Source organism: Danaus plexippus, assembly GCF_018135715.1.
Source record: "Danaus plexippus chromosome 18 unlocalized genomic scaffold, MEX_DaPlex mxdp_20, whole genome shotgun sequence".
NCBI classification, from domain to species: Eukaryota; Metazoa; Arthropoda; class Insecta; order Lepidoptera; family Nymphalidae; genus Danaus; species Danaus plexippus.
In genome coordinates this window covers 3540675-3565733 of record NW_026869853.1, presented here as the reverse complement: position 1 = coordinate 3565733, position 25059 = coordinate 3540675, and the positions used below count along the sequence as shown (strand labels likewise).

Here is a 25059-nt window from a genome sequence, read left to right as displayed (position 1 = left end):
TATTTTTTATTTTTTTTAATATACTTTCATAAAAATCCATACAATTGTGTTTATATAAATGTATTGTTTTATCAAACTCACAGCAATCTCCACAGTACTGGGCGGTAGTTGTCTAGGCGCGGCACCCCTGCAGTTGTCGAGGCACCACTGAGCACAGTGGGCAGCCCTTGCGGTGCTCGTCACCGACGCCACTGAAGTCACTGAGCCAGTGGAAGCCGGTGAAGTCACAGGTCTCGCCCGCGCTCTCAGCCAGCAGCAGTAGTAGCGAGCCAGGCCGCGGCTAGGCTGCCAGGCCACCGCGCACAGACAAAGAATCAGCCACACACGCTCCGCCCACTCCTCTACCGGACATTCTGTGATCTATGGAACAATAAAACAAAGTTAAACCCATTAATATTATAAATTAAAAGTTTACGAGAATTTATACACGTTCGTTGTGCTTTCACATAACATTTTCTAAGAGGATTTGAAATGCTCTTCTCAGTAATGTAGTTTATACATCAGAATCACATATATCTTGAAGCCCGAAGTTTCGCGCTGTTCAAATTGATAAAGAATAATAATTACATTCTGTGCGCGGTGACGTCACACACTAGATGGCGCTGTTATTCTTTGATCTGACTTTCAAGTATTACGTACACTAATAAGTTCTTTCTAACGTCATTTTCGAATACTCGGACGGGATCCCGCACAGACACGAGTTCTAAATACGAATATCCAACAGTGTCCTAAGTCATCAGCTCACCTGACGCACACACTGAACCAGTATCTCGTCCCGCAGCTCCTCCCTCTCCAATCCTTTTCCTATTATGGATTGTATGACTTGAGTTTCCTTCTCTGCTGTCAGTTCGCCTCTCATGTACCGGCATAAGTCCTGAATTAATCAGAGTAATTTTAACAACCTGTATATTATTTTAATACGTTTTATTCGTGTGATCAACTCACTCTGAATATATTAACAGCTGCGGTGACGCTGTCGGGGTCGTGTAGTTGTATGTGTGATGTCGGAATGTTGTTTCCTTTGTGATACGTTATCATTTCCTCTTTAGTCAACAGCTCCATAGACTTGCTCTTACGCGTTAGGGTTGCCATTATTGTGCCTAGATTTAAAGAGGTTTATATATATAATGTTGTAAATTTATTAAAAATAAAATACTTTGTGCACATTTTGGGGGGTACTTGTAAATTAATGTTCTTATTTATTTTTTACTAATTTCTGGACGAGACAAACCTTCTGGTGACCGCGGGTGATCGTTGAAGTACATCTTAGCGAACTCCGTGAGATCGTTTCCATCCGCCGGCGCTTCCACGTTGGTGGGAGGAGCCTCCAGCTGGTGCAGGCGACGCTCTACTCGTTCTTTACGGCGGGCATTACGTTCAGAGTTCTAAAAACATTACAGTATGTTACAATGTGTAGATTACACTATTTTTAAGTTATTATTTTAAAAAATATATTATTTTTGTTGCCATTAAAAATTTAAACTCAAAGAAATTTATGATGGCGAACTTTTATTCTGTAGAACGTTCTCCGATTCAGAATTTACATATCTTCCACACTGTACTTAGGTCAATAGCATCATGATGAGTCTAATTCTTGGACGAAAACTGAGAAATGTTTGTGTTTAGATCCACCATGAAGGCTTCGAGTGCTTTTGTTAAGACAGATCAGTGTGATCTTTGATTGTAATTAACTAATAATTTGATACTGCGTATAAAGTACTTTGGTTAGTGACAAAAGGGAGAATCGACAGTGGAGGTGAGCGTTTAAAGCGCGTTAGTTAGGGGCCCCTTAAACCTACACCTGGCTCGCAAGTCCCAGGTAATGTCGAAGATCCTCTCCCTGTCCGGTGAATCCATGGATTGCTGGGTAGTTTCGTCTCATCACTTACATTTGAATCTCCATTCAGTACAGGCGGCGGGCTGGTACATGAGTCCATGGGTGTTGGGGAAATGGTGTCATTTGTTTCCGGTGACGTCACATTGCTCGGTAACGGCGGGAGCGGGGCTTCGTTCTGATCATCCAAGTTTTTGGTCGATGGGGAGAAACTGAATTACACCATAGGAAGACATTAGATTATTTAGGTTTTAAATTACTCATACTATACTGTCTTGTAAGAAGTTTTTTTTGTCATATTAAATAACTCTAGACAAAAGAGCTTTATAACTATTAATTGAACAGTTACTATACCAAAGGAATTGTTTTGAGGTTATGTTGTATAACTCGAAACCAAAAAAAAAATAATACATGGATTAGACATGTACATTTCTTACCCATTATCTGACGGCGGGTGTCCTGGTGGCGGCGGTGGTGGTGGTGGTGGTGACGTCACTAGGGACGGGTCCGTGTTGGGCCTTGGTATCACCGATTCGTATATAGGCTCCTTGTCTTTTATTATGGAGACTTTTCCGTTTGGTATTATCCCGTTGGTTAGTTCTGGTGGGGTTGTATCTGTGAACATCAGATAATTTATTTTCTTTCAAAAGGAGGCAGATAATTCGTTGGTTAAATATTATCAGTGTATATAATGATTAACTTGAAGAGGTTTAAAAATGCCACGTACATATGTAAGTGACGGAGCAGTGTACCCGAATGTGATATGTTTATAGAAGATATCCTTGAAAAATATACAAAGATATAGAATACCTTTGATTAAAGGTGGTGGCGGCGGTGGTCCAGCTGGTTCTGGAAGAGAACACGAAGGAGGTGGTGGGAACACCGGGGAGTCTTCAACGCTGGGCTCTATCGATGGTGGCGGTGGCATCACTAGAGAGGACGACATCACGTCACCATTGGTGAGCGATGACGTCATCTCGTGAGTCGGAGACAGCCCATTGGTTATTGATGACGACAGAGTCACCGGCGACATGCCATTGGACACGCCGTTTGTCAGCGGGTTGGGTGTGACAGGAGTCGCGGGATGCAGGATAGATGTGAGAGCCAGCGATGTAGGCGGTGGGATAGATTCAGACGGCGCTCCGTCAGGTTTGCGTTGGGCTTCCGTGTGGGCTTTGTTGAGTTCGATCATTTCTTCCGCTAGCACCGTCTCCAACTGAAATAAATTACGAAGTTGAACCTGTTTCAAAAGACATACTCGATCGAATGTTTTATATGATTTATGACGTAAAATATTTGTTACCTCATGATTGAGATCATCAGCCAGTCGCTCCATGCAGTCTCCGATTTCAGCGATGGAGGGTTGGTGATCTGGTTGGCCATCCGGAGCGCCTCTCTGCGCTGGTACATCAGCCAGGAAGTCGAACAGGTTATCTAGGTTGACGGACTCGGCGCGAGGGTTACAAGGTATACCACGCAGATGGTCCGCCATGTTTTCGAGTTCAGCGCGTTCTGCAGCTGCTTTTTCTACCATACTGGGTACAATTATATAGTTAAAAAATATACAAGAAATTTATTACTAAGACATAATATTGACATGTAATACCTATTCCTTTCTTCTCTCAGCTTGATCTCCTGGTTAACCATCTTCATCTCTCGTAACGCTGCAGCCACTTCCCTGGCGAAGGCCCCTCTAAGGTGCCTCTGCAGCGTGAGTGCGGCCCTACGCAACCTCAGGAAGGCCGCCCGCTCGAACCATCCTCGCCAAGCGGCTTGGAGTACTACGGCCGCGCGACGCCACTGCAGGTACTGACGGCGTTTGATCGATCCCTTGTACCACTGAGGAGACAAAGTAATTAGTACATATTTTTTGTGAAATAAGTTTCTGGCTGACTATCAATCTGGCTGAAACTTGTTACCTTTTGTATCAATAGCGCCGACTTATGCAGTAGTGCCGTCCTTCTAGCTTCAAGCGGACCATGAACGGAACTCCTCATGAATATCTTTGTGTGTCCTATTTGCCAATCGTCATCGGGTGCATCAACCAACGCCATTATGTCCCTGTAAATTTTTCTTTAGTTTCGCTAAAAAAGTCTCTAAGCTCGGCTCAGCATTAACTAGATATCTGTTTCTTAGTGGCAGTGTATATATTGTCTAAACTAAAATGACGCGCCCCACTCCTTTTTTATTTGATTTAGATGTGTTAGTGCAAATATTTATGGTAAACGATTGTATGTGTTGGAGCGTCGACTGTTTAGTAAACTGTGACTTGTATGCCAACATATCGCTGGACTAGTCGCGTGATACATCCTATAATGTTAAATACAAGGAGCAGCGCTAGCGCGGGAACAAGACGTCCTCTTTCTCGCATGTTTAGACAATTATGATAAGTTGGACAACAAATTGTAAAACTAACACTTTTTAGCAAGTACGGTCTGCAAAGAAATATAATTCAAAGATTTAATGACTTATTTTTAATTAATGATTTCGTAGTTTTTGTAAATCAAAATATAAAATAAAATTTAAATTATTGATTTAAGTTTTTAAATATTTAGAGAGACCTGAGTTTTTTTCGAAGTATCTATTGTACAGTTCAATACAATTTTATATAACGATTAAAAATAATTTAAATTATCAATTAATCTCAGTTAATATGGCAGTAAAAAATTTAGTTCGATTAAACTATTTTATAATGACTATTCGCTCAACTCAATATAGCCCCTTTCATCGGAATCAGCATCGTTAACATTCACAATGAATTCCTTGTCCATGTCAAAATATTGTTTTTCTGTTTCTTTTTAGTTGACATGCTGACGGTACCTTTGCGATCGAACGATGCGTGCTCTTACGTTTGTGTCTAACTAACGACTGAATGACCAATCACAGCTACATTGTTCTGTGTATTGCGTACATTTTGTGTGTGTGTGTGTGTAAATACAGTAGTGGGGCGCCTCATTTTAATGTAGACAACCATACTATTTGCGTAAACCAGTGATAATTTCAGCTTAATTGGTAATTTATTATTTAGTAGTACAAAAGTCTCCAGTATTGTGACGCAAAGAATTTGATATATGCATACTTGGTGAGCGGTGTCGCCGGTCTGGGATGGGGCAGGAGACATCTGTACCGGGCCCCGAATAGCGGCGTAGGAAGGTGAACAGGGAAGCCGTCCCGACGGATACGAACGATTTCGTTCATACCCAGGTACCTCAGCTGCTCCAGGACCAGCTGGTCGTTGTATTTGCCAGCCACCTTGTTCTCATTGGGCTTTATGCAGCGGACGTACCTGTTTAAAGAAAATAGAAACCATTTATACGAAACGCGACAACTGATAAGTATTTCTTTTGTTTTTAGTTTTCATCCTATCATTTCTAAATAAATCTTTCTAAAATGCTTAATAGTTCCTATTTTCTCAGTTGTATAATATTGTGTGGTTCTTATTGGAAGACACAGTCACATATATAATTATCTCCAGGCTTAGCGGTCTTTGGCTAATAATAAATAAAAATGCTAGTTTGGGTCAAATTAGAACTTCATTACTATATTTGGTACTAAAACCTTAGTTTAATTGCCAGTTGAAAGTTGAATAGTGACTTACCACACGTCAGTAGCTTGTAACATATCGACTAATGACTGTAATTGAGCTCTGAATGTATCGACAACCGTGGGTCGGCCTTTCGAAGTACCTCTCTGAGTTGTGCTGGTTGATCCTGGGCTTGAAAGGGATATATCCTGGAAAAGATAATTCAGTTAGAGGCTTGTCAGACTTAAAACTGGTGGTTGCAAGTTAAATTTGTACTCACATGTCCAGGTGGCGCTAAGTCTTGCACGTAATCAGCTAGTTCTCTAACAAAGGGATTGGCGGACCGACTCAAATGATCGATAAACGCGTCCTGCTGCGTGTCTCTATTTTTATCGACAAATCCGTGAACACTGTACGTCACTGTGCCAGCGTAGTGTTGCACTCCAAATTCCTCCTCCCATTTCCTCCGCGATCCTTTCACAAAACTCTGGTGATCACCGAATTCGCCTTGTATGTTCGTGAGATAAGCACCGTCCGATCCCTGATTTGAAAGATGAAATTTTTAATACAAATAATTGTATGGTTCCGTATAAAAGAAATTGTCGCGATAATAACCTTTGGCATATGGCACTGTTCGCTGAGCAGCTTCAGCAGACTCCTAGGCGGTTTCTCTAACAGCTCCAGGCAGACCGCGTTGTCCGTGAATTGAATTTGGTTATATTTAATTCCTTCTTGACGATACTGGAATACAAAAAACACAATGTAATGCTGTGACAAATCTTTCATTGTGCTGTTTTTCAGAAAGTGTCTTACAATTTCCTGCTCAAGCGCGAAGACGTAATTATTGAAGAACATATGTAATTTCTCGTTGGCGTAGTTGATGCAAAGTTGTTCTAAGGAGTTGGATGCGAAGTTCTCGAAGCCGAAAATGTCGAGGACCCCCAGTGCTCGCCGTGCCTCTCGGCCTGGCGCTGAACAGCTGTTCACGTGACGGACGAGCCATGCGAACGTACGTGAGTACAACGCACGGGCCATTGCGTGACGGTTCTCTCTTGCCTGCAAAGGAAGTTGTGACGTCAGACGGCAATTTTGACGTGAGACTGTATTTTCTTCTGAACGTAAACGCCTGTATCAAGATAAAGCAATTATACATCGTCACAAAGTCTATTTTATCTAGGTACAAAGTAATTAATGTCAACTCCATGTTTGGATGGGAATTTGAGGAGTTTTCAATATCTCGTCTGTCCGTTAACACAGTTGTTGAAAAATAGCCAAACGTCAAGTATAATGTGATATAATAAATCGCGTAGTATATCTGTGGAACGTGGCTTTATTTAAATAAGGTCTAGGAAAATCTTAGATATCATGAATTTCCTACATAATATTTCTCTCCATATGACCAGAATTGAAATTTAGGACTACCACAAATATCTATTGTTCGTATTAATTTAATATCTTTCATAAGTCACTGACCTCATGTAATCGTAGCGGTATGTCTGTGACATTTCCTCTAACATTGATCTGTCTCTCTAACAGCACTCGTTGGGCGGTGGGTGGTGCCAGCCCTAGCAGGCTGGCGACCGCGTCCACCGCCTCCGAGTCTTCGGGCGCTAGGGTCGTGCGTTCACCGTCCACATCCTACAACAAATAATTTACATTGTAGGTTCTTTAAACAGGTTAGTATTGAAAAATTCATAACTTATCATATTTGGGCTTGGAATCTTTATAACTGTAGTATTATTAAAATCCATATAATAGAAATGTTTACACAGTATCAAAGTTAACTCACTTGGAATTGTATATTTCCTAACCACAGCACGGCAGCAAGTACTTTGAACAGACCCTCGCACATGTGTGGCGGGACCTGTAGTACAGTGAGTGCAAGCTGCAGCGCCTCCAGCTTCCCCTGTTCGCCGACTCGACCGCGGCGGGCCTCTTCATCTTCTGGCCTCAAGTACTTGAACTGGACGTCGTCTCGGAGACGCAATGTGTTGCGGAGTTCTGCGTTGTGCTGGACAAATTTTATACAGTGAACGATTTTTTATGTTTGCCTGCTCGAGTTTTACTATATCAATATCAAAATAATGTATAAGGTAATAACTGCAGTTCCCATAAGTTCAATTTATGCATATGCTTCCTTGAAAAATGTTTCACTATCTATCAACTAACCTTGGCACCTTCGACGAGTTGATAGAACACATGGTAGTTGGTCTCTCTGGGAGCCGGTCCCGTGATCCTAGCTCGTTCCAGCAGAAAGTCTCTGAGGACTGCGCCCCTGATGCCGCCCCGATGATCAAGCCTTACCTCAACAAACTTCCCAAACCGGGACGAATTGTCGTTCCGCACGGTCTTAGCATTACCTGTAAGTGGATTTTTTAAGAACGTTTTAAAACAATAGTTCAGAAACAACCTAAGCACAAAATGTAAGCTTTTGTTACGGAACATTTTTTAAAGCTATTGTTCCGTCTATTCTGTTTACTAATGGACTAACTTTTGTTGTCATTCTTGGACTCAAAAGAAAAAGTAAGACAAGAAAACGCTAGAATAACAAAAAGTTAAATAAAACTCCTAACATTCAACATTGTTTTCATAATTAAATACTGCACAATTACCGAGGCGCCATAAAAACAAAACTGAAAGCCTTTAGGGACGAAATTCATTTGAAGGCGCATTGCCCCGTAACCGAGAGTCCTAGCGAATGTAATTATATTTAGTTCAGTGGAGCCCGAGATGAAAATGCAATAGAAGCTTCACGACTTTATATCTTCTAACCGAGTTACATGAGGATGGCTCGCTATAAAATTGGATTTACTATTAACTGAATTTATGATATTTCAATTATGTTATTTTCTTTCATTACATTCGGTTAAGTGAATTATCTTCGAATAGAGAATATGTTATAAGGTTATAGTCGATTGTTTCTTTTACAGACTCACCAAAAGCCTCTAATACAGTGTTAGCTTCGAGAATCTGTTGTTCAGCCCATGATGCCTGCCCCCCCGCCGCGCACAGGTACTGCAAGATCAGCTTTGTGGTCTCCGTCTTACCAGCACCGCTCTCCCCAGATATAACTACGGATTGGTTCTTTTCGCCATTCTGTGTCATATACAGAATCCATGTATTAACTTTTTATTTTTAGTCTACTGATGTTTAAAGTGTAGTGATTTTACCACAACTAATCAATTGCAAAACTCTATGAATAACCTTAAATAGATAGAAATGAGATCGTCTACCGATGCAAAAAGTTGCTTGTTAATTACCTGGAGTGAACTATAGGCGGACTCGGCGAGAGCGAACACGTGGGGTGGGAGAGTCCCGAAGGCTTTGCCTCGGAAATTTTGCATATCCTCCTGCAGTCATTTGTCACGATTAATTTAACTGTTTTGCTAAATTTACTGAATTATTATCTCTAACTGTCTATCATTGTAATATATAATTTGTTTTTGTTCCATTTATCTTCCATCGCTTGATACATACTTCATGAAATTACTGAGGAACACATTAACGAAGTATTCCCTACTCACTAGTCATTTAGAGGGACGAATTTGCTGTTGACATGGGAAGAGGGCCAGAAAAATCTAATGAAATTGTAATGTCCCTTAATACTTCTTATACCACCGTAGTAACTATATAAGGGCTTGCAATTTAGTTGAAGTAGAGCCAATTGGAAAAGACATGTTTATGGGTTTTCAATCAAGCGTAATTTTCAGTCGTAAGTCAAAGTCATTGACTTTCACTGGCATTACGCTGTTAGCGTTTAAGCCTTTGGAACTAGCCTGAACCCCTAATAAAAAAGGGGTGATCCCCTTTCTAAATTGACGCACCGATGCTTGTTTTACTGAACAGTCATCTTCCTGTTCCAGTAATTAGTTTTTAACAATAGTAACAGACGTGCGTCGTGTTCTCATGCGTGGTAAATGTACTCCCACGATAATGTATGATTATTCAGATGAAAGTGATTTAGTTTAAAGGAAACGCTTGAAAGTATGAACGGGTATCTGTTGCAAACTCTCATTTCTTTTATGCAGTGACGCCATTTCCTCTTGAATTTTTGTTAAATATAAAGCATTGAGTTATAACTCATTTTATGTTCAAATAATTAATAACACTATTTTGTTACACATTTTTTATCGACGGTTTGATTCACGGATAATATGGCTATAGTTTTCGTTAACCAACTAAGTTCTAAGGTAAAGCTTAGGTAAAGATTCATACATGAATTTTACATGAAAGTGTTGATATAATAATGAAAACATTATCTGAAATAGATGATCCAGACGGCGTAAACTAACTTAAACTAATCGCCTTACACTTAATGGTTTTTTAAACGTTGAATTAGGGTGAAACACTAATCAGCTTAGCAACTCACCATGTTGTAGCATCCTAACTCCTTGTACGGATTCACTGCGACTAGAATCGAACCTGTGTACGTCTGTTTATTGTATAGGAAGTATAAATAATCATTAAAAAAATGCACAACACGTTTGTATGCAAAATTACATTCGTATTTTATACATTGCAAGATTAACTTCCATGTAGCTCAAAACATCTGGACCTCAGAAAGAACTCAATTAAAGTGGTTTTTTTTATGTTGCAAAATATAACTGTTTAATAATAACAATAAACAAAAGAGCAAACTTTTTGTTCTTAATAAAAATCGCTAAATTCCAATTATGGACAGATAGCTTTTATCTGATCACAGTATAATCACCATTTTCATATACGCAACTCTGAATCAACTGCATTGCATATCTTTTTTATTCTATTTCATTAAAACACGTCTATGGGGGCGTTTTAATCAGGGCTTCGTGAGTTATAGAAGCGTTGTGCCAGAAATAATTATATCGAGAATAATTTTCTTTTTAAATTATTATGTACCGAGGGTATGTACGTATATATATATAAACTTTAAACTGTTTTATTCGTTATGATTTACAACCCTCTTTCTTCAAAAACTGAAGTATAGAATGAAGAAGAACTTTCTTCTTAATTGTCGTAACTTAAAACTAAATTTGTTGTGTGTAAAGGATACGTATATAAGGTCGTGTATGTAGCGCCGCTTGAGGTTATCGTTGATCGCCAGTTCTGTGATCTGCGGCATCATAGTCATATCGGGCACGCCGGGGCCCTTCGGCTCACGCTCTTCCATTGTTACTGGAAATAAAAACATATATATACATATATATCATTATATTAGATACTTCTTACAACAAACACTCACAGGATCACCTGTAACTGTGACGTCATTAATCAATGTAATAAGCCTATGAGTGTATATGTGTAAGCCTTAAATATTGTTACCTTATAGTTTGTAAATGCTTAGATTAGTTTTGCTGTTTATATTGATATTGAAAATATACATATGAAGGTCGCGATGGTTTAACGCTGCGGGGTAAACAAGGCATTAACCTCAATAGATAGTAATCACGAAAGTTATTTATGTTTTTTTTTAAATTATTTAAAATGTAAATTTAATACTGTATTATTAAACCTACTATAATGTGTTGTAGTAAAGTGATATATGTTAAAAATATCTCAAAAAAAAAATCAAAATATTTTATTATTTGTTAGACATTTTCATCTCGTCTGCTTGGGATAACGGTTGCTGCAAAGTAACCGAAACGTCGGTAGTTGTTAAGTATGTAGTTTTAAAATAATAAAAAAAGGCGTGGTACATCTGATAATGTCAGTTTTATTTAAAACACTCTAAAATCTTTGATATCATCAAAATATTGTGATCCAGTCAAAGGCGTGGAATGGGTTTTTTCACACAACTTATTATAATAACAGCGTTCGGTATTAACCTAAATATTATTTGAATTATCCTAAGTATAAGATGAAATTAATTGCATATAGTATATTAGATTCACAAAAAGTTGCAAACAGTTAGTTATTACGCAATGAAAACAATGAAATATATGCAATAACATTATGTGATATACTCGTAAAATGATTTATAATCAACTGCCCTAACAATAATGAATAAATACCTCAGTGTGTAGAGGGGTGCTATTACCATCTATCATGATATCTCGTTTGATCGCTGTATAAACAAATCTTTTATTTCTAATAGGATATCGAAAAGTAAACATTTTTTTTATAATTAATTTCAAAGTATTATCTGTCTGAAATTTCTCTGTCGAGTAATTTAATAAGTTCCCTTGTATAAGTCTTATTAAGAACGTCCCTACAGAAATATAATACAAATTGCTTTTAACGTTCTAGTTCTTTGGCAACGAAATATGAATTACGTTTTTATTAATATCATTGTAATTTGTTGTTTATTTTATATATGACCGGTATTAAAGTACAATGGACATATTTGTTTAAGAAGGTACCATCAGGTGGACAGTTCGTCAACCTCGCTGATAATAATGCTCAGTGCTAGCGCGACATCTGAGAGACATCAAATGACGCGTAATAGCCCTTGAGGCGACTGGAGATATGAGCGGAAATGTCACTCGCTGATAAATACGTCACACCCGTTCGTCGCCGCGACTTTGCTTGTTGTATGGTCTATACAAAAATTGGTACATATGTTTATTATGCAAACACTATAAAGAGGAACTTTTGTTTAGTGAACGGATTGTTTGATTTAGATATGACAAAGGTTTACCGTTCAGGCTGAGGGCTTATTGTATACTGTTAGTAATAATAATTTAGAATACGTAATACATATTGTTACTTGTTTTCATTTTAATTGCAATGTTTTTATTAGCAAAATTTGGACTTGTCCTCCTTGAAAATGGCATTATCTTCCTTTTTCCCATTAGTATTACTATTTGGCAAGTGAATGTATCTAAAAGTTTCGTTATGGTAATTCGAACAACTCGATTTACAACAGACAACAACAAAAAAAGCAATAGATTTGGGTACACAAATTCAAATTTACGAATTAATCTCTGCGTTGGAATGAATCATTTTAAGAAAACCCACTTTAATCTGTTCCTTGGACAGCTTCCAATACTGGATGAACTGATTTCCTTATTATCGAGTTTAAATAAGTCATATTTCACTTTGTTTAAATGGAGTGCTTGATAACACTTCTCGTTATTATTCCTCCTATGGACACTGTACATACAGTGTACAGGAAATATTTGCATATAATATGTCCATATGTGAGTTGCAACGCTGTTTACGATTTATTTGAATTGCATGTGCATTATAAATTGCCTTACCAGCCGCTTCCCGCAGCTTCGTCGACGGTCAAGGTTAGTGTACCAATTACTGTGATTATTTTAAAAATTTATAATCGAAATATACCAACGTATGTCAAATGTATCCTTAAATACCTTTATATAAGTTAGAATGTTTTAGTAATTTATTTATAACTTATAATTCGTCACGTGTGTGAGTAATGAACACTTCCGATATCAAGAAATTTTAACATATAAAATATTTTGCAAAACGTTGACATTCGCAAAATATATCACGATTCCAGTGCGAATGGAGCCTTAGTTTAAAAAAATATACAAATATTCTTTGCAAATAATGCTACTTTTACAAATGATAAGTCATTAAATTTCTACTACATGTACAACATAAAAATGAGTTTTTAATTAATGATATCGGAGTAAACATTTTTTACCTTATTTCGGTAAAATTTTTAATAGAATAACTATTTAAAATCCTAATAATAACGTTTAAATGTTACAGAATACCAAGAATGGCAAATTAAAAATATGACGTCACAGAAAATGTATTTTATTTCACCTAAAAGCCTTCAAGTCAAACAGATCTGAACGTTTATCTCGGTTGAAGATAAAATCGTTCAAACGAATTGAATTTGACGTGCGATTACCATAAAGATCAAATACCAGGAGGTGATGAGCATTACTACCCTCTTCAAATCAGGTGAACCACTGCGGGTATCACCCTAGGTCTATGAATTTGAACTTACAATTTTGACCAATTATAATCAGGTTAAAATATGTGTTTAATTAATTCCATGTATAATATTTCTATACGAGAGAAAGTAGTATTATTTGTCAGCAACAATGTGATGTTCGTGTGATGTCTTGCCATTAATTAGGGGAACAATAATCGTTGCGCATAACAGCTATTAACACACAAAGAGACATTTCCAGGAAATTCACGTTGTGGAAAAAATTTAAGTCGTTCTTGCAACCATTGATACGTCTAATGTTTTAAGCGTCCGTGTTTTGATTTCTATTTATATAAAATTACAAAGTATTATTATAATTTAATATAATTACTAAATTATCGTTAGGTTTTGTGTTATGTGCAGTAATTTAATTCAATAGCAGAAATCTGTAATGAGTAATAAATTTTAATAAGTTCTTTCGTATATATAAAAAATCGTCTCTAATATAATTTGTAATTACTAATGCACGTAGTTGAACTTTCAATATAAATCAGAATTTAGTATTAAACATTTTAAAAATAAATAGATCATATTTCTAAGTGGGAATGATGGATTTTTTTTTTTACATTTGAGATGCGGTTCATCCGAGCGAGATTTTAGAGCACTCTAAAGGACTCTCATACATCCATGAATATTAATACTTTTAAAGAGGAACGTGAGAAAATCTCGCTCGGAAAATTCTGAGAGGACTCACGTTGGTCCACGGATGACACAATTCTGACAGACATTCAAAATAGTTTTAATAGAATTAAAATATTTAAAAAAATGTTGCAAGTATACAATTGTCCATAAAATATATTGCAAGCTTCTTTGACATAGTCATCGGGAGTGTTCGTGTACTGAGACCCAAAATTGTAAGTCTTAGCTGTCTCTTTGTGGAAGATATGTGAAAAAATCTATTACTAGAGCCTTTATTAACGTACCTACAACATAAAACGTTGTTGTAATGTTAGTTCCTTTGTATGTCTGTACACGTTTTTCAATAAAAAACTGTGGTATCCCTCAATACTAGTAATATGGTTTTATTGCAAGTCTTATAAATAATTTAAAGAAATATTAAGGAATATTCTGAATGTCACGCATGGTGATTAGATGGCAACTTTAGTCTAAAATTCAATTCGTTACATTAAATATGGCCAGTAAGAGACAAATTATGGTTATCGGATAGTAATATTTGCGCAAATAAATTGCTTGTGGGTGGATCAGATCTGGCTTGGTAAGGAATGTCTGGAAGCTGTCCTGTGTGGGCTGGGGAGAGTAATTTCGTAGGACAGGAACCATTTATTTTTGTCCGCGTTCCTTGTTAGGATAAAACATTTTTTATATCATTATTTTATCTTTTATGAACCGCTGCGAACGATATTTGTAGCGTAGGCTGATATGACAATAACAGATATTAAACCGTAAATATATTTCTTAGGTATTGTATACATAACGGTAAATGGGTTAGTTAATTTAGTTAGTTATTAACCGAGTTTATTTGGTGTAGAGTTATGTAATCAAATTAGCTAATTATAAAATTAACACTTTTAACATAATACTATGAATTCATTATTGATAATTATGATTATTTTTTTCAATACAAAATATATAATAATATGTGTATTCAATTTTATTGATTTAAATTAATTATATTTTTAAAGTTCACAACTTGAATCGAACAGACGAATATATCGACATTATTTATAAGTGCGAGTCACGTATCAATGATAGCAGACAGGTTACGACTTCTTACAAGACAATCAGGGATGCTAGTGACGCATGCACTATTTATTATTGAATTAAATAAGAAACGTTTGACAAAATCGTCTCATTCAGATGGTTTTACTTGTAAGAAAAAAAAAATCAGCGAAAATAAGTCTTTTTCTTAAGAATAAAACGAAAATATTATTAAATCTTCTTCGGTTTGATTTAAATCTGATGTTGTCTGATATACGCTAATTAGTGTCACGGGACACCATTGTTTATACCGTTTTTGGCTGATCCATCTACATAAAAAGGAATGAGACAAGTTATTCGTCTAGACGGGGACTATAAAATTTTATATTGAAGTAAACTTGACTTTGTTAGAGAAAATAATATTATGTTATTACAGATTTTGTACATTCGTGTTTGATGCTTCATAAGTGAACTATTTAAGGTCAATTCTCACAATTTATCTATGCCATTACATAAAATTTTCTCTGTTAGCACATACCCACGTACTACGGACTGATATAATTATCGCAAACATCTCGTAATGTTATCGATTACTTTTTTTCATGTAATTAGTTTCATCAATATGATATTACGTACGTTTTCTTTTATTCGTATGTGACGTAAGAATATCTGTATCGTCAAACTGAACACAGATAGTTTCATAGTTAACCGTAACGTAATACACACATACAGTATTTGATTACATAAAAAATATACCGATTAAAGACCTTTAAACAAACTGTGAGTGTTATGATTGACAATGTAAATTTAAAAATAGGGGTACTAAAGACGATAACCGTGTAAAATCAGTATGTGTAGTTACAAATTTAAGCGAAACTGTTTCTTATTCCCATACAATTAGTGACTGGATTGCTGTAGTTTAAATTTTATTTCGTATGCTAGCAATGCAATGTGTAACAATGAGCTATTACCGTCCAAGTTATAAGAGGGCCAACTTTACATATTAAAACCTTTCACACGGCCTGCACTGAGCGTATCCGAGCGTCAAGTTTGAAATCTCTTGAGAATTTTTTGTTCGTCACTCAAAAGTAATTTATATGTTCCTTTAAACAGCTTAAGTTGTTTAAAATTAAAAAATAATTTTAGCTTATTCTGAATTCTTTTCATGAAAGATCAATCAATGGATTTACTGAACAGTTAATGAGAGACGAAAACTTAAATTCTGTTTCTTAATATTAGTAACGGTAGACTGAACGGAAATTAAATTTAAAAATGTACACCCTGTATAGTAAAATAAATAATATAAAATGTAACCGCTGTACAACAAGACACAGAAGAAAATATACGTATAATAAGGCGCGTGATCTCGCAAGATGAGCTCCAAGGAGCTGGAGACATTCCTTTACCTAATGTGGAACAATGCGGCTCTCTATATGGGAGATATTTCGGACTTTGTTTAGACAACCGCTAAAAAACCACTCAAATTCGTCGCTGGAGAGTCAATAATTTTTTATCGTAGTTTCGTGATTTGGTGAAAGATTTTTGTGTTTTAAAATTTGTTCCATTAATATTCATACTTAAAAAATTTAACTCTCAATCTTAATAGTTAGGTTAATACTATATATACGCTTATCGATTCAAATTGCTTGCTTAGAAGGATTAGAAAATATATTAATTTAAGCGTAACGAAACGATCAAACTACTGCTAAATGGACCGTGTCAAAATTTTATATCATCCACACAGCTCCGTTTAAAATTTATTGTTTGTTACAAATGGAAAGCTACCTATCACAATTTTTGTTTCAACATACTGAGAAAATGTCTAATGATTTTATGCGGATATATTCATTAATTATTCTACAGTAACTTTACAATGTGATTATTATTAGAGCACAACATTTCCTCTATATCACGAACAAATTTCATTGTTAGCAATAGTTTTTTTTATATAAAGGTAATGCGATAAAGCCGTGACATTCAATGACAGGGCATTGAAATTTGCTTTCAATGTGACAGCTTAACGATATTAAAGCAATTAGCTTGTGTCATTAATGGCGGCCTGATCGTTTGAAGCGATACAACAATACATGGACTTTACCGCGACTGCATTCGTCTTAAATGGATTTGAGTTATTTTTTCGTATGTCCATTTTAACACTATATTTAATGTTAAGACTAATAATCAAAATTATTGTTTAAGTATTAAATATTATGTTTGAAGCTTATTTTTAACTGGCAACATTACACAATAGTCTTATCGTGAGTACTAATACATGTAATTGGCGGTAGAAATAGGTTAAAAGGAAGATATGACTTTGGGTTCAAGAGGAGATATTAATCTCTGGACATTATTCAATTCTGGCGTATCATTAGTGTAGGAAGATATCTCGACTTTAAGTGATTCGATTTCTAGGCGTACGAAACAAGAAACAAAAAGTAATTTAAATTTATTTTCCGTGTTTAATCATACAATAGATATTAGTACTGTTCGAATGCTGTGTTAATCCTCGTTCTATTATCGTTCCTAACACCTCATGAAATCGTAAAGATAGCAATTTATTTATGGAGCAGTTAAAGTTACAGTTGTCAGCTTCGAGTCGGGTTCGTTCAACGTGTTTTAACATATCCGACGAGACTTCACTGATTTATGAATTCCTTGAGGACAAACAAACTGTAATGTCTACTAATATGTGCTAGAAGACCGCCCAGGATATACATTTTTTGACTATTAATTGTGTGATTTTTAACATCCGTTGTGACTTTTAAGAAGTATATTTGGTTCATATATCCAATGACCTTGAAAACGTATTCGTATTATTCACGTATGTTTGTTTTATCACGTTTTAATAATGACTTTTCAATCTGTATTTTCAATAATTCTGTATTACATTGTCATATCCCGGATCTGTTAGAGATCTGATCAACATAAATATTAATAGCTCTGTCCAGATATTTTTATGTATCATTACAACGTTAGTTTATATTTCAATAAAAATTTATAGCATATTTGAAAGTTGATAGATTGATGGAGAAATAAACGAGAAAAGTATTTTTAGCACATCAAGTGTTCAATTTCTTTAAATTATACTACGTATTTGTAACGACTTCCTTGTATATTACTTTATGAAATAAACTGAAATTATAGTTATTGTTTTAAATAGTATAAAATCCAGGTACTCAGTATTTCACTTAACTTCCTTTCCTAAATAAATTGTAAACATAAAATTTCAACATGGGAATATTTTTTAATATTTTTTTTAAATATAAATGTGATTTTTCCCACAAAACCAGCGAACTGTGAACCGATCGTGGCTGTGCGACGTGAGGCGTGGGGCGTGTTTTATTCCGCTTTAGTAAAAACTGGCGTGTCGCAATTAACTGGTACCTCAACGGACATGGTGTGAAGCGAGTGTTACTTCCAGGTCGAGGGGTTACCTGCAATGATCTAGATATGACGTTAGAATATACCTAACCTATTTAGAAGGAATGGTCATCTAGGGCGACGGATGAGTTACACTGGTCTTAACCAATCAGACCTGGAAGTCAGGACTCATCGAGGGCTATTTACGATGTATTTAGTATTTCTATTAACTGAATTATATTGAGAAAAATTAGTTGAAGGTTTTGATTATGTTTTCCGTACGAGTCCTCAATTTCTTGATGAGCTTCAAAGTTGATAATACCTTTATTGTATTTGCTGATCTATGTCGATATAATTTTTGTATATATAATAACATATCCGACGGCACCAAGTTTATTAAGCCATCGTGTATTTATTGGGCCTGTAGGCGAGATGCGTTATTGGTTTTCTGATTGCCTCGGAAGCCTATTCCAGTGTCGTCAGATGAGTAATTAAACCAGAATTTTTTGGTAATAAACGGATTGAACTTTACATTATACTGCCAAATAATGTCTCTGACTTATCTCTTTTTATACTCAAAATTTATTTAACACTCTGTGCTCGTTTAGGTCCACGTGGAAGAGTTATTTATTTATTAATAAAATTAAATAAAGTGAGCAACCTTTAATTAAAGTAATTTCTTTTTGTATCAACTATTCGCCAATGAGAGTCTCGTCGAAATCGATCCAGCCGTTTTATAGATTACCCGGAACAAACAGACAGACAGACAAAAAATATAAATAATGTCATGTATAGATTTATTACAGGAACTAAGAGATATGATCTTGTAATAAAATAAACATTAAATTGCCATAACTGGCTGGTTTCAATCAAAATACTTGTTAAATCTGCTTTATAAACTACGAAATGCTTAGAAGGTATCTTCTAGAATCCACATTACGTTGTAAAATTTTGGAAATTGAATCAAAATGTTTTAAAAAATTTGCGTTTAATAAATACATCGTCTCTATAATTAAGCATACATTTATACGAGCGTTTCAGTCATAATTCAGTCAAAATTAAATCCTAGAATTTTTTTGAACAATCTACAATCAGATTCACGTATAAAATAATCTATTCATACTTATTGCATTTTTTTTAATATCGAAAATTATCCCGAATCAAAATAACTCTTGAGAAATAAATTTAATGTATCCAGAAATAGATAACTATAAAAAATATTTAATTTATAAAGTAACAAAAATGTTTAATCAACGTATAATTGTCGCTTTCCTATGCGCTCGCGCTCGTAAATAACTTTAATAGGTTATAAAGGCGCATGCAGTGGCGGAAATAGCACTATACTGCAACTATTTTAACATTTTAAACTTATAAGTGTGTTAAATATATTATATGTAATGTACATCAACGACCAAAGTACAGTCGGTAATTGAAAATGCATTCCATACTTTTTAATGAACAAGATATAAGGCAATAAAACACGTGTAACGAGTCCCTCAAACAGGATAGTCAGAAAATTGCTAGGTGTTAGTCGTCCGTGTATATCATCTTTATTTCTATAGCAATAAAGTTGAATATTGTTTAGTTATGAGCAGTGGAATGTTATAAATGAATAGGAACAATTACGTTGGCGTCCGCAGATTGAATGAAGTGTTTAACCCTTGACTTGACGTGTACTGTTTGCTGTCTTTCATTCAAACACGATGGCCATTTTGACCCCACTATAAATAAATGGCCCTAATAATGTCATAAAACGATCAAAATGTTATATAAATTCTCTATACGAGAGTCAATGGTATAAAGATTCAAATAAGTCTCTGAAAGGGTACAATCAAGCAGATTGGACGCGGAAGTGTTATTGTGGTTATGTAAGAGCGAGTCTGGAATTAGAAAAGTCAGATATGAATGAGACGAGATTGTAACAAAGAGTTCTCACTTTGCGGGAAAGTTTAGTTTGAAAGGGGAAAGGCAGGATGTAAGGGATAGCAAATTGCATCAAGTGAGCGTATAAGCGAAATTGATTCCTAAATGTTTATAGGAGGGGTAATATGATATAAATTGCTCATAATGATACATTAAATATATGTAAAGAACTCCACTGAAGTGGTACAAAGAAAAAAATCAGGTTTCGCATTTTACAGCTAGCTAAAGATAAAAATTAAACCCAATCAACAGGCTTATTTAGTAACGAGCACACGCACTCCCTTACAAATATTATTACTAATAATACATACTACAATACTATAGATACACAATCTTCTTAAAGCAGGATTTTTTACGTCGTTCTAAGCAAGTCTGGGGGAGTCAACAAAGTCTGAAGTGTTGTGTTACATCTTAATATGTTACAAGGTCGGGTCGAGTTTCATAGCAATTATGAACTTGAATTATTAGACCTTGTAAAATATTATAAGCCATTCTCATATAGTATACAGTCGTGGTAGCCTGGAGGTTAAGGCTTGCCTCACAGGCATGAGGGCGCGGGCTCGATACCTGGCAAGTCCCAATGTGATTTTTTCCGAGACATAGGCATTTTCTAAGAGTATTTAGACACCACTGACAGGCGGTAAAGGAAAACATCGTGAGGAAACCTGGATTTATAATTTCAAATTATGAGTTCAAAATCGACAAACCGCCTTGAGCAAGGTGGTGATTAAGAGTGGTGATTAAGCCTTTAAACTTCTCCATCCGAGAAGGGGCCTTTGTTCAGCATTGGGCACCAAGAGGCTAATTGTGATTGATATATTTATTAAATTTCCACTTTTCTGATCTGTGTGTTTAAAGTACTCCGATTTCATCGAAGTCTTAACCAACCATGTTAAAGAGGTGATTAAATCTTTAGTGATAATTTCATCCCATAAAAGAAACATTTTTGTGGCGTATCCGACATTTACATTGACATAATTGGATCAGGAATGGCATAATAGAATGTAGGGCAAACAAAATAATTAGAATCCCTTATTAATTCTAACAATTTTAATTATAGCAGGAATATTTACAACATAATATAATAGTTTTAGTTGATTATAGGACCACAATTCCTTGTCTATCCTTAAGTTTGTTATAGTGTTGAATATCGTGATTGAGAGCCGTTTTCATTCAGCCTCTTAATCGACAAGGAGCTCAAAGAGCTGTTCTGGCTCATAGATTACGAGTATGCTGACTGCCAAGATATCAGGTAAATGATTAGCGAAGTTGTCAGCTATTAGATTCGTGACTTTATCAAATACTTATATGTTATTAGGAAATAGAGAAAAATAGAAAAAAAAAATAGAAATATTGAACTTTGGGATTTGTGAACAATTTTGCAAATACATGCACTTTTTTACACTTACTCGTGATCTTCATACAAAATCTTTAATGATGAGTAAGATTTCTGCGAGTACACATTTAAAATACAACTAGCATCGTCGGATACACTAGTCGGGATTATTATTTACAGACGCTGACGTTGTACAGACACTTTGATCTCGTCTGCCGGTGTTCATGACTGCTGTAAAGTAACCGAAACGTCGAGTAAAATGTACAATAATACCAAATGAACGTACTATATCCTAGAATCATAGTTTTAGCTATAGCCTTTGTATGATTTTTAATTGGACTTCCAATATTATCTTTCGGTCGGGTATATTTTTCCAATAGAATGTTGAAGGTATCCCCGATCGTTATGATCTAAAATTTAGCATACACGTTTTATTTGTATCACAACACTTATGGCAGAGCAACCAAAATCCAAGATTACGGACGAGTTATCTTTGTGCAGTTTAGTAATAGTTTTCAATATTCAATAAGAATAAACATTAAAATTTGTTTATTTAAAATCCAATGTGACGGACCGGTTTATTTGAGTGCCCCGATTATATATAGGTAGGTATAAATTTAAAAAAACTTGAAGAGCAAACGGACAATTATAGAGAAAAAAAATAAATCAAAATTAAAACAGGTATAAATTTTTGAGTATGTTTTGGCGTAAAGTTATATTTTCCTAATCCGTTACGGTTAAATGCCTTTAGGCGCTAGAGATACACGCAGGCGCAATATGTAAAAGCTTTCAGACAGTTTCCGAGGTAGCATCCGTTTGTTTTATAAATTGGGTCACAGCTGAACTGCAGTCTGTGACCCACTTACTTTAAACTCTGACCCAGTACTTTTGCTATTTATAATATGCCATGAACATACCGCTATGGATCTCCAAATATAAGATAATGTATAAAACAAAGGTATTTTATTATTTAAAACTTTCTACTTCCGAAGTTTCGGTTCCTTTGCATGAACCGTGATCACGGCAGTATATAGTTTGAAAATAATAAAAAACGCGTAGTATTTACGAAAATCTTAGTTTCATTTAAATGAATACACGCGATAATCTAAGATATCATGAAACATCGCCTTTTATTTTTCGATTTGTTGCTTCTGATCGAGAGGCAAAGACAAAAAATATAAAAAATTCAGTATAAAACAAAGTCTGAATAAATGCAAACAATATATACTTTTATGTAATTTTGTACATATTAACATAGTTATGTACTTTGAAAAGAATTATAAGACGATATTACGCTAAAACATAAAAATAAAAAAAAATATTAAGCGTTCTTGTATTTGCTGTTAAGGCGGTAGGTAACTGACAAAATCAATCTTATAATTAGTCAAAGATGTTTTATCTGATCTTATATTCTTCTAAAAGACTTTCTTGGATTCCGTTATAAAAAGATGTCGAGAATCAAAGCATAGAGTCCTGAGTGATCCAAGCTTGTTATGACGCACCAAAATTTTAAAGAAAGTGCTATATAATATATTTTTATACAGACAAAGAGCTTTATAATAAAGTGTTATTAGCATTTTGGCAGACAAAGAGATCTCAAGTTCGCTTGAATTTTTATTATAAATCGCTCAATTAACCCGGTTCTTATGTTCATAAAAAAAAACAAATGCAAAACTCAAGTGACATAAAGATATTCGTTTTACGATTCCCCGAAAATATGAAGTGATTCTTAGGAATATTCTGCAAGTTTTATGCATCAGCGTTTACATATAATTCTGGCTTTACGTCAACAAATATTGTAACAAATGTTTCATAACTTCAATGTAGTATGGAGCTCGGAATTATTAGAATTCGAAACAGTGACGTGAAACGAAAATGTATGACCTTAACAATAATTGCCTGTAATGGGAACATTTACAATACAAAACTGTTATTTTCTATATAAAACTATACATATACATGTATATATATATATATATATATATGTGTGTGATATTTTTTTAACGTCCTAATAATATAAATGATAAAAATATAAAGAACAATAATTTTTTTGTGACGATCCTCTAGTATTACAATTCCGTCATTTGTACGTAGAATCAAAATTGATTAACTTCAATATGTAGGGTATGGCTATGAATATAAATTAAATTACCAGAACTAAATAATTTTACTAAGTAATTTAATTGCTAAAATGTAAACTTCCTAGTCGTTTTTTCTCTAACATATGTTTATCTTACTTTACTGATTTTAAACTAATCCAATAACCTGAATAGAATGTTTTTTCCTAACTTATGGCTATATAAAATAATATATATGTCCATTGCGAATTTAATAACTGTCTTTGACATTTGACCCCGGTGAATCTAAACGCGTGAGCGGCGGCTTCCGTTGAAGTCATACTGCACACACTGATAAATTCTAAACTTATGGGAAAATTACTTTATGTCTTATATTATATGCCGATGTCATCTGAGATGGGGAACAAGATAGTTACATACACACATATATACAAACACACACACACCCATATATATAATATAATATAATATAATTATATATTATATCCTTGATGCTGGCACAATACTTAAATTTTTTTTTTCGAGAAAAGATAAGAAATCGTAAAAGAAACATACGCGAACTATATACTCTTATAAGGTTTTATTTGAATATGTGTTACTAATGAAAAAATTGCGTTGTTAAATAGAAAAATTATATTAAGGCTTTTAAGATTTTTCATTTAATGTTAAATGTATTTGGTTTTTTTCCGTTAAAATATACTTGAAGATCAAAGTAATAAATTCAATAATTTGGGTCAAGAAACGTCTTATATTTATTTAATAGATACGTATGTGAAAAAAGGTTGTAATATTCATTTTAACTATCGTACGATCAGAGCTATTTTGTTAGTTCAGACTCGATGTGTAAAGCTGTAACGTACAGCCATAGTGCCTCCAGTATAAAGCCCAGCTTTCACGCTGGCTCTTCTAATAAAATCCCATGTAGAGGCATTCTCATGTGTATGGTACATTTGAAATATACTTAAATTAAATAGTTTTGCATACTATAAGTTTACATACATATATATTTATAGACATGCGTTATATAGTATACATAGTCAATTGTTTTAAGTCAAGTTTCAAGCTTGTATGTACTGTAAAAGTTTTAAATGTATAAGATATATTTAATGATTTTTTACTTAACAGGCAATGATTGATGTTATCTCTGATTTAGAATCACTGTAAAATATTTTCATTGCAACTGACTAGGATTTAAATTTAAAATTAACTGAGGATATGATGGGCACCTTTCTCCATCGTCTCGGGAATCAGGTCGGAAGGCTTTGATATCCTGTGAGGAGAAAAGCGAGCAGCTTTTACTGCTGACTTTGAATATAATATAATGTAACTACTGTTCTGAATTAAGTATCGTGTTTGGTATTATTTGATGCTATTATAAACGGCATTTTAATAATAAAGTGTAGCAATTTTGTTTAAAAACAAGCTTTTTCTATTTAATAAAATTTTATCCCACAACTGTTG

The 25059-nt window shown here is 34.7% G+C and overlaps 1 protein-coding gene and 1 long non-coding RNA gene across 2 annotated transcripts in view; one reads left to right on the top strand and one right to left on the bottom strand.

Annotated features, from left to right (window-relative positions):
- Window positions 1-25059, bottom strand: part of LOC116773185 (myosin-I heavy chain) — a 46996-nt gene that overhangs the window by 7458 nt on the left and 14479 nt on the right. The window contains exons 3-24 of the mRNA XM_061528435.1: window positions 10390-10511; window positions 9727-9789; window positions 8618-8707; window positions 8294-8453; window positions 7527-7717; window positions 7147-7368; window positions 6831-6995; window positions 6171-6413; window positions 5973-6098; window positions 5638-5898; window positions 5433-5566; window positions 4914-5120; window positions 3754-3895; window positions 3441-3673; window positions 3138-3369; window positions 2645-3050; window positions 2272-2449; window positions 1890-2046; window positions 1232-1385; window positions 946-1100; window positions 746-874; window positions 82-360 (exon numbers count right to left, since the gene is read on the bottom strand). Of these exons, the coding sequence (XP_061384419.1) occupies window positions 82-360; window positions 746-874; window positions 946-1100; window positions 1232-1385; window positions 1890-2046; window positions 2272-2449; window positions 2645-3050; window positions 3138-3369; window positions 3441-3673; window positions 3754-3895; window positions 4914-5120; window positions 5433-5566; window positions 5638-5898; window positions 5973-6098; window positions 6171-6413; window positions 6831-6995; window positions 7147-7368; window positions 7527-7717; window positions 8294-8453; window positions 8618-8707; window positions 9727-9789; window positions 10390-10506 (4044 nt within the window). The 5' untranslated portion in view covers window positions 10507-10511. The remainder of the gene's footprint in view (window positions 1-81; window positions 361-745; window positions 875-945; window positions 1101-1231; window positions 1386-1889; window positions 2047-2271; window positions 2450-2644; window positions 3051-3137; window positions 3370-3440; window positions 3674-3753; window positions 3896-4913; window positions 5121-5432; window positions 5567-5637; window positions 5899-5972; window positions 6099-6170; window positions 6414-6830; window positions 6996-7146; window positions 7369-7526; window positions 7718-8293; window positions 8454-8617; window positions 8708-9726; window positions 9790-10389; window positions 10512-25059) is intronic.
- On the top strand, window positions 6951-8413 carry LOC133320337 (uncharacterized). Its single transcript, XR_009753723.1, has 3 exons — window positions 6951-7033; window positions 7174-7719; window positions 8288-8413. It is a non-coding gene; the product is annotated as an uncharacterized LOC133320337 (long non-coding RNA).